This window comes from Narcine bancroftii, chromosome 5, assembly GCF_036971445.1.
Source record: "Narcine bancroftii isolate sNarBan1 chromosome 5, sNarBan1.hap1, whole genome shotgun sequence".
Taxonomy (NCBI): Eukaryota; Metazoa; Chordata; class Chondrichthyes; order Torpediniformes; family Narcinidae; genus Narcine; species Narcine bancroftii.
In genome coordinates this window covers 79,745,484-79,762,288 of record NC_091473.1, presented here as the reverse complement: position 1 = coordinate 79,762,288, position 16,805 = coordinate 79,745,484, and the positions used below count along the sequence as shown (strand labels likewise).

General features: G+C 40.0%; 1 protein-coding gene across 1 annotated transcript in view; it reads right to left on the bottom strand.

The window, feature by feature from the left end:
- LOC138765303 (fibronectin type III domain-containing protein 7-like) overlaps window positions 1-16,805 on the bottom strand; it is a 76,058-nt gene that overhangs the window by 37,390 nt on the left and 21,863 nt on the right. Inside the window, exon 11 of the mRNA XM_069942348.1 lies at window positions 15,991-16,248. Coding sequence (XP_069798449.1) covers window positions 15,991-16,248 — 258 coding nt within the window. The remainder of the gene's footprint in view (window positions 1-15,990; window positions 16,249-16,805) is intronic.

Genomic DNA, 16,805 nt, shown 5'->3' with positions numbered 1-16,805 from the left:
GAATCATTTCTCGATAGTTGGCTGTACCTACTGCTTCCTCTGTATTTCTCTATTATGACATAAATAATTTAGAAAACCAGTTGCAGCCCTGCAGCGCATGCATTTAAAAAGGATTAAATCTGATCTTTATTGCTTTCTCTCCAAATGTGTTTCCCATTTATTGTGTTTCATCAGTTATGGTATTTTTACATCATGTGTGAACTGGAGATCTTTTGTTCCGATTAATTGATGTGAAACAAATGTCAGTAACAACAGAGAGCAGAATAATCAGCCAAGATTCCCCTCCAGGAAAGCCATCCATCATGAAGGTGCTCCTCAATGTAGGGAGAGTTTCCAAATTAGAAATAACATGACGAAGACTGGCTCCTTTCCAGGGAAGACTCCTGCTGCAAAAGGGACTGAGTTTTGGGCTGCTGCAATACCTCAATACAGGTAGCCCCATTCTATCCCTATTTTGAGTATTTTAATTGAAATAACACTGGACAACCAAGAGTTTGCTTCCTGAAGACTTTTGGGTGTACTTTATGGATTTTGGGCTGCTGATCATGAAACACCTTAAATATTTTCTATCATGTACCATTTTTTAGATATCAAATATGACCAGAAATCACAAATATAAGTTAAGTCCACTTCAAGCAAACAAAACCATGAAGAGTAATGTGTAATTTAAAATTCATTTTCTGAATTTGCATTTGGACTTCTTCCCTGCTGACTTTGGTGCACTCACTAGACCCTTTCAAACTGCCGTGTAAAATGGGGTTAACTGGCAATTTGCTCAGTTAGCGCCCCAGTCACGTGGCAGTTAGAAAGGGTCCGATCCAGCCAACTTTGTTGGAATCCAACCAAGTCCCTGACCTACCTCAGAGGTAGTCAGGGAACCTAATTAAACTTACCTAGGTCAAGTCAACAGGCGATTTGAACAGGAAAATGGCTGGCCCGCTTATTCCAGTGACATTAGCACTTGTGTGTCATGTACCACCAGGCAGCCAGTGTCTGAACATCCGGCAGTACTTCTGGTGAGTGCATGACATGAAATTCTGGGGGCCGGATCCCCCCTGCAATTTAAAAGGTGCTTTCAGCACCTTTGCCCTAGTAATTGCACCCAGGTTCCAGGAGGGCTGCAGTTTAAAAGGGCTAATGACAAACATGGTGACAGGTTTCACCAGGACATTGCGACCATGGAAAATGGCAACTGGAATCCATCAATTCTGGCTGAGTACTGTTGGACACCAACACAAGAAGCATCAGATGCTGAATACAAACGAAAATCAGTGGCAAAACATTTTTAGGTAAGTTGAACTAATGCAATGTGTCAGCATTTAAACATGTGACATTCAATAAGAGTTAAATTTAATGTTTCTCTAAATTCCTACATGATACAGCAAATCTGAAATTATCTTTGTGTTCACCTTATAGTTGTCTATCATTTTTTTTAAGGAAGTAAACCTTTTGAAAAAAATTCTTGTCCTTTGTAATTTTCCTCCCCCTCTTGAGTCTGAACAAAGCAACAAACCACGACTGTTTGCACTAAAGGTTTCTCCCCTCTCTTTGCTCCACCTATCATCAAATACTGAACACAAGGCCCAGTCAGATAGCATTCCAGTGTAATTTTATCTGTCCACTTACCTGATTTCTACTGGACAGATAGGTTTGCTAATGCCATCATACTCGGCAGACTTCTAGTGATCAGTTGCATTCAAATCCAACCATAATTGTTTAATCTAAGCCAAAATTATTAAAGTACCAAGATACGGTGATAGGCATGGTTTTGCAAACAGACCAGTATGTATCTCATACATAGTGCAACAAGTAACACACCCTACAGAAGTGCCGAGTTCAGAGAGATTAGTTAATACACCGCAAAGGGCACATAACTTTACAATTTTGGAGTTCATTCAGGAGTCTGATAATTGTGGGAAAGAAACAAGCCTTGAATCTGGTGATTTTTATACTCATGGATCTTCTTCCTGATGGGAGGGGTGGGTGAAGAGAATGTGGTTGGAGTGGGAATGAGTTTTTAAAATTTATGTTAGCAGGTTTTCAAAAGCAGCGCAAATTGTAGATGGGGTCAATGAAGGGGAGGGGGTATGTGAGATGGCCTGAGTCATATTCACAACCCTCTGCTGTTTCTTGTAGTCTTGGGTGGATCAGTTCATGCCCCATGGGTCATGAACCTGTGTTGAACAAATGATCTTGTCGGTGTGATTCACAAAATGTATTTTCAAATATGGTCAATAGTTTTGATAACTGGAAGATTCCCCCTTTGATTAAAGTGTGTTGTAGTTAAACGTTCCTTCACAATTCTCTCTCTCAATGAATAACAGTTACATTGCACGGCTGAAGTTGCTTCTGAACAAATAATTAGAATTTCCCCAAAGGCTCTCTGGTACCTTCCTTACTCTTGAGGTCGTTGTTCTCTTCCAATGTTTCAGAGTCTCAAATGAACATCACGTATTCCTTACCACACACTACAACCCCAGCATCTGCAAACTTTCCTGTTAATTTTTACAATGGGACCAAGATTATTTGCCAATGTCTTCACAATCTATCAACCATCTATGGCCCAAGGTTAACTTTTCATCACTTACTGCTGTGAAGCACTTCATTAATATTCTCTAAAGACATTTTTTCAACTAAATTCTTCAGATAAACAAACTCTTTCTAATGATTGTTCATTCTTCGCATCTACATTTATCTGTCTGCCGTTTTGTATAAAAGTCAGACTTTGCATACTTTTTTGCTTCTATTGATACATTTTAGAATCAAGGTAATCTGTCATGTTACAAAGCTTTAATCTTAAAATGTAACTTGAGGAGAGACAATTTAGGAATTCATCATGGAGTATTCTGTCTTCAAAATAAATAGGGTTTATTATACTTTTACAATAATATCCTGTGGGAGGAGATAACCTAATTTAGGCCAATGACAACAATACTTAAGCCTTTGAGTCACTTGTGGTATTGATAAAAAAAATAATAGAGACTATTACAAACTACAGAAAATAAGATACATGATCTGACCTGATAAACTGTAAAGGCATTGTTCCCATCTTCAAAATCTAGGACACTGAGTTACCTTCCTCTTTATGCTTTAATAGAACTGATCCCTTCATAAAAATGTATGTTCTTTATTGCAAAAATGTATCAACAATTCCAGCTAACTCACTCTTCTAGTAAGCAACCAGAGCCTTTTTTTCTTTCTATTTATTAATTTTACAGGACCAGGGCATCGCTGGCCTTACCAGCGTTGCTATCTCTTTCGCACTGCCCTTGGTTATGTCGTTGTCAGCCACCTTCTTGAATGGTTATATTCCTTCTGGGAAAGCACATTCAACAATGTTGTTACATCGGAAGTTCCTGGATGTAGACTCATGATAATGAAAGACCTGCAATATATTTCCAAGTCAGAATAGTGTGTGATTTGGATGGGTGGTGCACAATTTGGGTTGTTGTCCTTGTCCTTCTTGGTGATAGAGGTTGCACGGAAGAAACCATAGAGTAATTGCTTCTTTATCCAGTATTTTGCTCTCTTTTCTTTCCAAAACCCTATTAGGCACCGATTTTTGCTTCACTGGCCTTTTTTGGGGATTTTACTTACTTTCCTTTCTTTCCTGTTGAATTAGTAGTTATACTAAATCCCATCTAATCCCAATTTATATATCTTTATACAAACAAAGTGAAGCTGGAGGAACTCAGGGTGTGAGGCAGCATCCATGGGAAGAAATGATCAGTCTACATTTTGGGCCAGGACCATTTATTGAGACATGCATCTTTAAACTAAGCCTGTCTCATTACTTAATATTCTTGACTCCTGGAATTATCCTCAGTATTTGGTTCTGAATGGTTTCAAGACTACTGGTTACCTCCTTATGATCACAAGACAATAAAATGAATACAGTGGAAAGCTGTCTTAGTTTATTCTTTCAAACTGAAGCACCTTCTCTACTTCCATTGCTGTATCCAATAAGTTGACTTCAAAAACTGTTCCTTAACCATCATGGCAAGATTATTACCCATGAGCAGACTATCAACAGCATTTTTGTTTCCTTTGACAGTTGATCTGCTGTTATATACTGCATTTCTAAGTTGTTTAACAACCTATGCACTCATGTGAGATATGAGGAGTTTCAATAGAATCTCCTTAGAATAATTCCTCATACCTACCCCATCTGACAGTATGCTAACAGCTATCACTGCTTTCTCCCATTCAAGCATTTTCTATTAATCCATTCCTGGAATCGACATTGAATTTTGAATATGTTAGATTTTTTGGGGAACTTTGCCAAAGTTATTTTGGAAGTTCAGATTAATCTTTTTATCAAAGATGTCAGTATTTTGAAAATTATTCATACCACTCTGAAAGGAACTGTGCCATATAGTTGAAAATTGGCTAAACACACCTTTTAGCATTGTTCTTGGGAAATTGGAGCTTGGCATTTTAATGGGATTTGTGCTCGTATCTATTTTCCAGTGTGAACATCCCCACTCCCCTGCACAGATAACATCCATGATTTTGCAAGATTCACATCAGCCTTACTGGTCTGAAAAAAATTGGCAGGTGTTTGTTACTCACCAAATAATCATCACTCTTTGAAGATCAGCAATGAAAATATATTTGGGCGGCATGTTTGGTGTAGCGGCTAGCACAATGCCTTTACAACACCAGCGATTGGGACTGGGTTTCGAATCCCACGCTGTCTGTAAGGTGTTTGGACGTTCTCCCTGTGTCTGCATGAATTTTCCCTGGGGGGCTCTGGTTTCCACCCACTGTTCAAAAAAAAAGTATTTTTTTTTTATTTGAAATTTAAATATTCTTCATATCCAATCTGATCTTTGACCTTCTGTGATTTTAAAAGCTCAAGTCTGGACTGCTTTACCCATGGAGGTTAAAATCATGGAGGCTCTCAGCTTCTTAGCTTCAGGGCTATTCACAGTACATTGCTGCTAAAGAAGGTGGAGAGATGGTCTCTAAAGTTCCTACGTAACGTTAGGAGACAATAGCTTTTTCCTTCAGTTCACCAGAGCAGGTAAAATGGCAAAGGGACTTGCTAGAATGGTTTTCCCAATGTGCAGAAATTCATAGAAATCACTCCTACAGTATATTACACCTTACAAATGGCAACTTGCTGCCAGGAATGCCTAATTGTAGCTTTTGAGTGTTCCATGACTTGCTTGCACAAAGAATGTGCCCCATGGAATGGAAGCTCAATCTCACTCCTCCTGATTATTCTTCTCTCCAGGTTGGTGGTGTTGGTAGAGATCAAGATATTTGAGGACTGATATTAGTTCATTTCTGTAAACCTCGTGTTCTCTTCTTTAAATCTTTCATTCATTAATATCCAGAAGTGTTGATATTGAATCACAATACCAAGTGCTTCCTCAGAAATCTATATGTGAAGCTTGATTCTTTTTCACCAGATAGTTATTCCTCAAAGTTATTCATTCAGTTTTGTGTTCACACCAATCTACGTATATGCAAACCCAAACCTGTCTGATCATTTATTCTTCATTCCTTGTATCCTATCCATCATTTAAATGGTTATCCATTTAGCTCCCTCTCCCCCCCCCATCCCCCCCAACGTCTGCTGAAATCTTCATCAATGAGATGGATAACTCTTCACTTCTGTCTTACCTCTGAAGAAATTTTAGTTGTGTTCTTTCTTTAATGCTTCACTATGCAAGTCTCATGCTGTTAAAAAAGGCTCAAACTCTATCTCTTCAACTAAATTCTTATAGAAAATTCCAAAGCATCGTTTACTGCTTGTTTCTCTAGTGTGAAATCTTTTCATTAAAGGTAATTAAACAATTAAAAGTTGTTGTAATCTTTGACCATTGTAATGGAGGATTAAAACCATGTACTCAGATGCTTTTTGCTTATGTGGAACTGACGACACTGGGTCCACACGCAGGTCACCTTACTTTCAGAACTAGCAGATGTAATTAAACTCAGCCATGGGGACTTATCTGAAGATACACTTTGAAATGGAATTCCACCGTGAGGCCCAGGGAAAGCAGTTGTCAAATACGACACTCTGAAATTGACGTATTGGTCACAACCTGTCTTGCTCAAGAAGTTTTAATGAGTCCTTGTATCTACGAGATAAACCAGGATATCATAGCATCCTGCTCCATAATAATTAATCTTCTAAATTGTAGAATAGTATGCTCAGCTTTGATTTTGACTGACAAATGTTAGAGGGAGTGGGTGCATGATTAATTGTTTTTGGGGTATAAAAGTCTGTGGTCCTGCTGCTGAAGTTTAGACTCTCCGAGGGGTGGGAACACCCCTTGTCAAGAAGGAAGAACAGCCAGAGTCCGAGCAACGTCCCGGTCGGGGGAGGTGGAGAAGCTGCTACCAGCGCCCTGACAACCTACTACAAGTGTGCAGTTGTTGCCTCGCTTCGGCAGTTGGGACCAGTCCAAGCGTTGATAAGTATAGTTGGGAAGGGCTTGCATATTGTAGTGTGAAATCAGCTTTTGAATTAGTAATAAACATTTGTATAAACTGAACTGCTCTCGGTGTGTGTGTCTATTTTCTTTCGGTAGCTAAAACACTGTGACCAATCTAAAATGAACAAAATGAGAGGTATAAGTTTACCCAAGACAATTGGCGCTGCGAGCAGGGTTGGTCTCAAGATGTTTCGCCGAAAGAAAGAGGTGAGCCCTGAGCAGTTCTTGATTCCTGGATGGACTTCCAAAGACGATGGGTTTGGCATGTTGGCCAATACCCTGTCTTTGTTGGGACCACCCATTAGTTGGGATGAGAAGTTAGACTCATCAAGTGCACCTCTGGGAGAGCGGGTTGCCACTCTCCTTCGAGAAAGTAAATTTCCTGATAAAAAGGGAATGCTGACGAATGGTTTTTGGTTGCTGGCCACAGCATTACGCCACTCCGTTCAGCGTGAAGCAGAATTAATTCAAAGAGAAGTAGAATCTCAGTGCAAAAGAAAGCAATTAGAGGAGGAGCTAGAAGTCCTGCGACAATGCTGTTCCATGATGAGCGAGATTGTTCGTACCAGTCAGGACAGAGCCAAAGAATGGGAAGATAAGCATGTCCAAATGATTTGCCGTAATATTAAACTCCGGCAGCAGCTCTGTGCAGATAAGGAAAGGCATGGAGTAGAACCCGATCCATATCGTATTCATGCCATGATAAGGAATGGTGACGATCCTGATGTAATTGAGGATTGGGATGGGAATATCTGGAATGACAATGGTAATAATGCAGATACTCCTCAGCATGTGTCTAACATACTACCCTCTCCATCTGCTGTTCATGCCCGCCCTATAAGGCAGCAGATTTCCCAAACAGACAGAAGGGGGGATGATGTAAGGGTAGAGATGGAAGGGATAGATACCCCGGTTTCCCATGTGGACCCAGGGGAAAATACCCAAACCCCTGCTTATGCTCTATGGCCTACTCCCTCTGTTGGATGGCCTCCACCTCCTCCCCTAGACTGGGTGGAGGACCCTGTGAGCCAAAGTGGGAACAGGGGTCGGAAGGAGTCAATGATCCGTGATTTCTCTGTAAAAGAGCTGGCTGCCATTGGAGATCGATTTAGGCAAAAAGCAGGGGAACATCATCCCCAGCTGCTGAGTCCTCCTGGCCCAGCTGTGCTTTCTGCTCCCACTGCTGCTTCTATCGAGCTGGCTTCTCCTGCTCCAGTTACTCATGATGAGGTAAAACAATGGGTTAAACAGGCTCTTAAAGATAACAATAGCATGTGGTCCTGGAAGCCCCCGAACCCTTCTGAAGCCTGAAGGTGTGGGCAGGATTCCCGTGTCTACTCCATCGAGACACGGCGCACACACGGGGATCCGCGGCCCTACATACCGTTAACAATCCACTGGGGTGGGGGTAATGATCGCCAATACTTGGCTTTGGTCGACACCGGTGCAGAGCACTCGGTGATTCCTGGTAATCCAGACCTCTGGACTGGACCGGCCTTTCGAATAGAGGGGTTGGGAGGAGCGGTCACCCTGGCAAAGGAAATAAAAGTCTGTGCCATGGTGGGTGATAGCCCTTCCCCTGTCTGGTTACATGCCTTGGTGGCTGCTACTGACGAGTGTATCCTGGGTATTAATATGTTGGCCGGTATGGCCCTTAATACTAGCCAAGGGGGATTTGAATTTGGAATTCGAACTATTACAAAAAAACTAGTAGTGGGTCAGGCTAAGTGGGATCCTGTGATGGTGCCAGCCCCCATGAAACCAGTGTGCATTCCACAATATCATCTCCCTGGGGGGCAGGAAGAGATTACTGCCACCATCGATGCTCTGCAAGAAGAAGGGGTAGTGAGGCCCGCAACGTCGCCCTTTAATAGCCCTGTTTGGCCGGTCCAGAAGCCGGACGGCTCCTGGAGAATGACAGTTGATTATCGTTTTTTGAACAAACATGCCCCACCACTTGCTTCAGCAGTTCCGGACATTGTCACTCTTATTGAAAACATTGCTACTGGGAACTCAGGAACATGGTATGCTGTCATTGATCTCGCTAAGGCCTTCTTCAGTATTCTTATAGCTGAGGACTCACAGGATCAGTTCGCCTTTACCTGGAAGGGGCGCCAGTATACCTTCACCCACCTTCCAGTATCGCCTTCCCTCTCAATTCACCATTATATTGATGATGTGGCCTCCTGGAGCCTCTGGCAGAAACAAGAGGGTCGCCGAGTCCCACTAGGATTCTGGTCACGTACCATGCCTGAGGCTGCCACTCGTTATTCTGTTTTTGAACAACAGTTACTAGCCTGTTACTGGGCCCTGCTAGAGACTGAAAGAATGACAGGTGATGCAGATGTTCAATTGCGACCTGCACTTCCTATAATGAATTGGGTCCTGGCTAATGATGCTAATCTAAAGATCCGGCGGGCTCAGCAGTCTTCTATTGTTAAATGGAAGTGGTATATTCAGAGTCGTGCGACCAGAGGGCCTGAAGGGGTGGGCCGCATACACGAACAGGTGGCTTACCATCCTAGGTCAGGAACTCAGTTATCGGAGGAGGGGGATGGTGGCTCCAGTCAGTATGCTGAGTTGAAGGCAGTCACTTTACCACTAGATCCCCATGATCACCCTCTTCGCCTGTTTACTGATTCCTGGGCTTTGGCTAATGGACTTGTGGTATGGATGCCTGATTTGCAAAAGAACAACTGGATGATACATGACCGCCCAGTATGGGGCAAAGAGTTGTGGCAGCTGTTGTGGGATGCTTCCCACCATCGTGAGATAACCGTTTATCACGTTGATGCCCATACCAATATGGCGACTAACATGGCTCAACATAATGCAGTAGCAGATCAGCTTGCCACTATCAGCTGTGCTGATACCGTCCCCCTGGCTCGATGGGCACATGAACAGAGTGGTCATTTGGGGGAGAAGGGATCAGCTATGTGGTCCCGTACACATGCTTTATCCATCCATAAGGATGATGTCCGCATGGTCATATGTACATGCCCAGAATGTCAGCTTGTGAAGTTCCATACCGTTCCACCTGGTCCGCATGGCCGAATAAAACGGGGTGCTCACTCAGCTGCGATCTGGCAAATTGATTACATAGGCCCCATGCTAGACTGCATGGGTAAATATTACGTCCTAGTAATGGTTGACACCTTTTCGGGCCTGGTTTTTACTTTTCCCACCAAGACGGCTGACCAAGCTAGCACTATCCAAGGACAAAACCATTTGATTTATCGTTATGATGTTCCAGAGGAGATTCACTCTGATAATGGCTCGCACTTCTCCGGGAAAGCAATCTGTGATTGGGCAAATGACAACGGTATTTTATGGGTCCACCATATTCCTTATTACCCGCAGGCTGCCGGGTTAGTTGAACAAATGAACGGCTTACTGAAGGAACAAATTCATTTGTTATCATCACTGGGGACCCTGAAGGGGTGGTGCCATGTGCTGCAGCAGGCAGTCGACAATTTGAATCATCGCCCTTTAAAAGGAGGTACACCTTTCCACCGACTTCTTCACGCTCCTGAATTACAGCCTATTCCAGAGGAATAACAGTCAATGCCCCCCATCCCCGAACTAGAGAATGTTGGACAAAAAGTATGGGTGGCACCACCAGGTAGTGGCCCTCCTGTAAAAGGGGAAATAGTGACACCTGCCCAGGGTAACACTCGGTGGGTAGCTATTGAGGGACAGGATGATTTAGTCTGTTTAAACACTGAACGCTTATGGTATCGTGAGTGACATGTGTCAGGCTTCTTTGTTCCAGGTTCTCCATTTTACACTCCTGGTGATCTGGCTTAACAGCTGCTTTGATGCCAGCAATTGGATTTGTAATGTCGAGGACGTTCCAAGGGAGTTCCCAGTGGGAAACACGGTCCGATGCATTACACCAAGGAAGTCCTCGGTCACCAGCCTCAAGTGCAGCTTATATAAATATGTTATTGTTCAGCATGTTTCAAAATCTGTTCGTGAGCTCCAGTATCTGGGTATTGTGGCCAACAAGGATAATTTGAGCCTTGGTTGGAATCCTTTCTCATGGCTAACTGCTACATTTGGGGGAGTGGGCCACACTATCCTCCGTTGGTTGCTCGCGTCATTGCTTATCTTTGTAATTGTTGTTTTGATTTCTCTTTTTTCGCTCCCTCTGTACTCAAATACTGGTTAGGCCTCGCAAATGACAGATTGTGACCAAGGGGTGGAATGTAATGGAGGATTAAAACCATGTACTCAGATGCTTTTTGCTTATGTGGAACTGACGACACTGGGTCCACACGCAGGTCACCTTACTTTCAGAACTAGCAGATGTAATTAAACTCAGCCATGGGGACTTATCTGAAGATACACTTTGAAATGGAATTCCACCGTGAGGCCCAGGGAAAGCAGTTGTCAAATACGACACTCTGAAATTGACGTATTGGTCACAACCTGTCTTGCTCAAGAAGTTTTAATGAGTCCTTGTATCTACGAGATAAACCAGGATATCATAGCATCCTGCTCCATAATAATTAATCTTCTAAATTGTAGAATAGTATGCTCAGCTTTGATTTTGACTGACAAATGTTAGAGGGAGTGGGTGCATGATTAATTGTTTTTGGGGTATAAAAGTCTGTGGTCCTGCTGCTGAAGTTTAGACTCTCCGAGGGGTGGGAACACCCCTTGTCAAGAAGGAAGAACAGCCAGAGTCCGAGCAACGTCCCGGTCGGGGGAGGTGGAGAAGCTGCTACCAGCGCCCTGACAACCTACTACAAGTGTGCAGTTGTTGCCTCGCTTCGGCAGTTGGGACCAGTCCAAGCGTTGATAAGTATAGTTGGGAAGGGCTTGCATATTGTAGTGTGAAATCAGCTTTTGAATTAGTAATAAACATTTGTATAAACTGAACTGCTCTCGGTGTGTGTGTCTATTTTCTTTCGGTAGCTAAAACACTGTGACCAATCTAAAATGAACAAAATGAGAGGTATAAGTTTACCCAAGACAACCATTCCTTCATATTGACTTCCCAATGAAGGAACATCAAAAATTATATAATTAATGAGAAATAACTCATTTTCTCACAGGCACAATTTTAAATGGCTATTTGCAATTTTTAAAATTATTTAATTTATGAATAATAAATGTTTACATATAAATCACAAAAAATTTAATATATCACAAATTTTAAGGTTTGATCATTTGAATGTGATGGGGCTATAAGAATGAGGAATATTTCTAAATGTGCATAATGCATCATAGTACCTTGATCTAGATTCTGTTTTCTAGTTATGTTAAGAAGTCTGTTTACTCAATTTTCTTTCCATCAGAAGATACTCTTTTGATTTCCTGTACATGGCATCACTTCAATATCTAGCCATATCCAATTTGAGTTTAGTCAGTGGTAAACAGGTTCCTTGCTTTTAACACGGCACAGTGAATTAAATAGTGAGCAGGAATACAAGATGGTTGAGCAAGAATGAATCTTATACAATCCAGTTCTGTGGTATATTTCTTCCACGAAGCACGAAATTTGATGAATGAGGAAAAGAGGCATTGTTTTGTACTTTATTTCTGCATTTCTGAGTTAATTTAGTAAATAGAAGCAATAGAAGAACACCTGAGAATCATGTGGGAACTCTCGATTGCCTTGCTAGCCTTGAACAACCACAGATGCAGATGTATTGACATCAGGAGGAGCTCAGGTCTTGGAATTGGATCTGCAGCTGTTCCCACTGTAGTTCATCTGTGAGGCTGTTCCATGGGCAGTGTGCTTCACGAGGTGGTCACACAGCACCTCAAGTGAGCACAGGCAGAGAAGGAATGGGTGACTGCCCACGAAGTTCATAAAAATGAGCCAGAAGGTAGTTCGAGAGCCTGAAGATAACTTGAACATCAAAAAAACTGCAAACCCTGTAAATTTAAAATAGAAACAGAAAATAATGGGAATACTTAAGAGGGTTAGTCCATATGTGTTGAAAGAGAAACAAGAGATAATGTTTCAGGTCGAAGACCCTTCATCAATATCGAAGATAGCTTGTTCTCAAACTTCTCAAAATACTGATATTGAGTAGAGGATCATTTCAGAAATGCAGCCAGAGACAAGTCCAAAGCACCATGGATGGTTCAGAATTACAGGAATTGAAAAATCAAGATGGCTGTAGTTAAGGAAGTAGCGAGCATTTTTTCAAGAGCAAGTATTATTGCTGATTGATATGTTGCCTTCATGTGGTAATAGTTAAAAATATGAATGAAAGGCTGGTGAATGTTATGGAAAGGGAAGGCAAACAGCCAGAGTATTTGCAATAATACAAATGAGGCCCTGCAGACAGTTTTTTAGGAGTTAGGAAAGAAATTAAGTAAGATTTCAAAGTCCTAATCCCCAGCTTTCTGTCAGTGCCACGTGCTGGTGAGTATAGCAAGTATAGCAATAGGAGCTCATTGCAGATGAATGGATGGTTAACTGGGCCAGGACCAATCAATACCCTGCAGGCAGATTTGGTGATACCATTGAGAAGAGTTTCAATTAGCTTGGCAGGGAAGGGAAATTGAGCATAAAATCAAATAGAAGGAAAGCTGAACTGAAAATGGAAGGCAAAAACCTATTGATAGTTAAAAATAAATCAGAGAAAACAAAATCTGTGCTCAGCGTGCATGCTTATATAAAATAGGGCAGTTGAGATTATGATGCAAACTGACACCTGGAAATATGTTATTCAGCTATTACTGAATACTGGCTAAACAGTATTGGCTGTTAAAACATTCATGGTTACAAGGTTTTTATATGGAATAGACAGCAAGATAGAAATTCAGCTAATATGGTAGAACAAAACTGCAAAGGATAGCCTCTCTGATGGAATTATACAATGGATCTCCATATGTTCTGAGAGAGATTTAATATAAAATTTAAAGGCAAATTTCGGACTTGAAAAAATACAAAGGGAGTAATATTGAGGAATGTTAATTAACTTAATGCAGAGTATAAAGAAAAAAAATCTGACTGGTTTTAGGGAACGAACATGGGCTGCTGGAAAGAGTATTAGAGGGAAAGGTCTGATCAGGATCATCATTCTATTAGATTCAACATTGTTATGGTAAAGGACAAGAAGAAGATAGAAGTAAAGGTTTCAAGTTAAGGGAAGGGCAAATATTACTTGTCTGAATTGTGATTTTGGAAAATGCAATTAAAAATAACTGCATGAAGGTAAATTAATCAAGGATCAATGGGAAGTATTCAACAAGTTTGATGGGTTTGAAAGTAAACTCACAAACATAAAGGGTAGAATTAAATTTAGAATTCTCTAGAATCCAAGTTCCTTAAGGCAAACAACAATTAAAAATTGAAGCTTATGTGCAAGGCCAAGAGAATAATACAGAAGAGGGTGAGAAAAATATAGAAAAAGTAGAAGGGAATTTAAGAAAACAAAAAAGTTGTTATGCAAAAATGCTCACAAATAAGTAAAAATAAACAAAGATTTGTTGTAAATACATCAGGAGCAGAACACAGAGCATATGTTTATGGTGTTTAATTAATAATTAAATGACTTGATTATTTCCTCCTCACTTTCCAAACATTAAAACATTCACAGTACGCTATTTGCATTCTGTAAGGATTTGTTTGTTATCCCATGTCTGCATGGGTTTCCTCTGGGTGCTCTGGCTTCCTCCCACATTCTAATGACATAAAGGATTGGTAGGTTGATTGCTCACTTGGGTGTGTTCATGTGGCATAGGCTTGTGAGTCAGAAGGGCCTGTTATCCTATCCCAGCCCAAATTTTAAAAATTAAAAATTCATAAATCAAAGTATTGAAGTTGCATAAGATATTAGTGAGGCCAAATTTTGAGAATTGTGTGCAGCTGTGGTCACCTACTTGCAGAAAATATATCAATAAAATTGAAAAAATGCAGAGAAAATTTGTAAGGATGCTGCTGGGAATTGAGGAGCTAAGTTATCTGGAAATTTTGGATAGGTTTGGACTTTATTCCCTGGAGCATCAGATAATGAGTGGAGAGTTGATAGAAGTATACAAAATTATGAAGGTTATAGATAGGGAAAATGCTCTGAGGCTGGGTGTGACAAGAACTAGAGGATTGGATTTATAGTGAGTGGTGAAATGTTTAAGGGGAACATTTGAGGGAACTTCACATAGAGGGTGGTAAGAGTGTGGAATGAGCTGCAAGTGGAGATGGTGGATATGGGTTTGATTACAATATTGAAGCAAGATTTGGAATTGGTACATGGTCCAGGTACATGCCAATAGGACTAGGAAGAGAAATAATTTGGCATGAACTAGAACTAGATGGGCTGAAGGGCTGGTTTCTGTGCTGTAGTGATCTATGGTTCTATTCGAGCCTGAATAATGTCCTTTCTTGTGTGAACTAAGAAGCTGGAAGGACTTAAGGACTGGAGAGACATCGCTGGTCAGGCAGCATCCATGGATAGAAAGGGTCAGTCAACATTTCAAATTGGCAACCTTCATGAGTCTCGAAATATTGACTGACCCTTTCTATCCATGGATGCTGCCTGACCAGCGATGTCTCTCCAATCTTTCTTTGTTTACTCAAGATTCCAACAGCTACACTTCCCTTCATCTTCTCCCTTGTTTCTTTTAACAGTTTGTAAAATATTTCTAAGATAGAAATCATGATTGCAAATAACAGAGAAGCACATTGAGGTTTGCTTTTATTTTTAATCATGTGCGCAACAAAAAAGAGTAAGTGAGCATTGCTCATATTTCATTCTCCGTGATTTCTTCAGATTTCTTCATTCCAAAGAGTAAAATGTTTGGACATGATACATAGTGTATTTTATTGCCCTTAAAATTTGTTTTCACTATTTTAGTGTCATTTTTGTGACATAGATATAGTTAACGATACAATGTTTTATTAATTTTAACTTTACTCTTGATTTAAAAATATGGACATGCAAAACACATTGGCAGTTATCACATCAAAGGACTAGTTTCCAGCTTGTAAAAAAAAGTTTAACAATGTGTTTCTCAAAATAATCATCAAAGCAGCTTTCATTTATTGGTTGTCTAAATTAAAGTGTAATGTGAGGAACATCATTTCTTATTGTCTTCAGTTGGGAAGAACTGATTTTGTTGACCTCAAATCCTAGTAAGACAAACATGTATTAGAAAGTCTTGTGATACCATATGACACTGCAAAATATGTTAAGTACCAGGTAAGTGAATTGTCACCTTGATTCTTCTAAGCTGCTCTTCCCTCGATAAATTACTGTTAAAAAAAAACATGGGTATTAATAATATTGCACATTTCAAAATATACATTTCAACATGAATTATTGAATAAAATCTTGTCAGTTAATATATAGATGGAAACTAAATTGAAGAAACAGGAAATATAGTTCTTACCCATTGCACCTGAATTCATGGAACAGGAGACTAGAAGAAAATAAACACAATGAGTTTTTTTTAATCAACCTTTTGTTTGCTTTAATTATCAATAAAACTAATAATGTAAGGGACTTCTCAGAATCCAAATTACAATGGAATGACTGAACTTGATTTCAATTTATTTAAAAAAATAATAACTTTGCATTACCTGAATACATTTTTATTGGACAAAATGTGATTATTGATCCATCTGTGGAAATGGGAGAGACGACCACAGTATATAGATCCCCACAGTAAATTTCATTTATGTCGCAGTATGTGATGCTGGTCGTGGGAGAGCAGGTGAAGTTTGCATTGTCGCTGGTAACATTTACAACGTAATTGACAGAGGCAGAAGCATGCCAGTAAACTCTTAACGCATTGCTCCCTAGCCTGTAAAGTTTAACTGCAGATGGACAGCAACCACCTAATATAAAATAAAATGTGGATTAAAGTATGTTATAATATATTTAAAAATAAAATATTGACTTTATAAACACTATATAAGCAAATTCCTTATAAAATTAAGTTAACTGATTTTCTAAACTTATGAGAATAAAAGGATTCAAATTTCTACTAAACTGAAATAAGGAGAAAAAAAACTCAAAAATAATCAAACATATATAATAACCATAGTTAATTGTGAGAAATCACAGGATTGAAATTTGTCACAATATAGTATCAAATAGACATTAAACACCAATCTGAAATTTAGCTCTAAGGAATCTAATTTTGGAATAGGTATTACAATGAAATATACTCCTCTGTGATGCATTTAGAATAATATGTAACTGAAATAAATTTCTACCCTAGTAATGTTTGTCACGGACTGTAAAAGATTTCTAAAACAAATAATGCCTCGATTTATAATACAGTACACTCGTTTGTTGCAGATTCATTCGTTTTGCTCTGAGTTTCCAGTCTAAAATATGTTCAACAAGTAAAAATAGCATTTACAATTCGACTGTGGCTTTTTTGTAATGA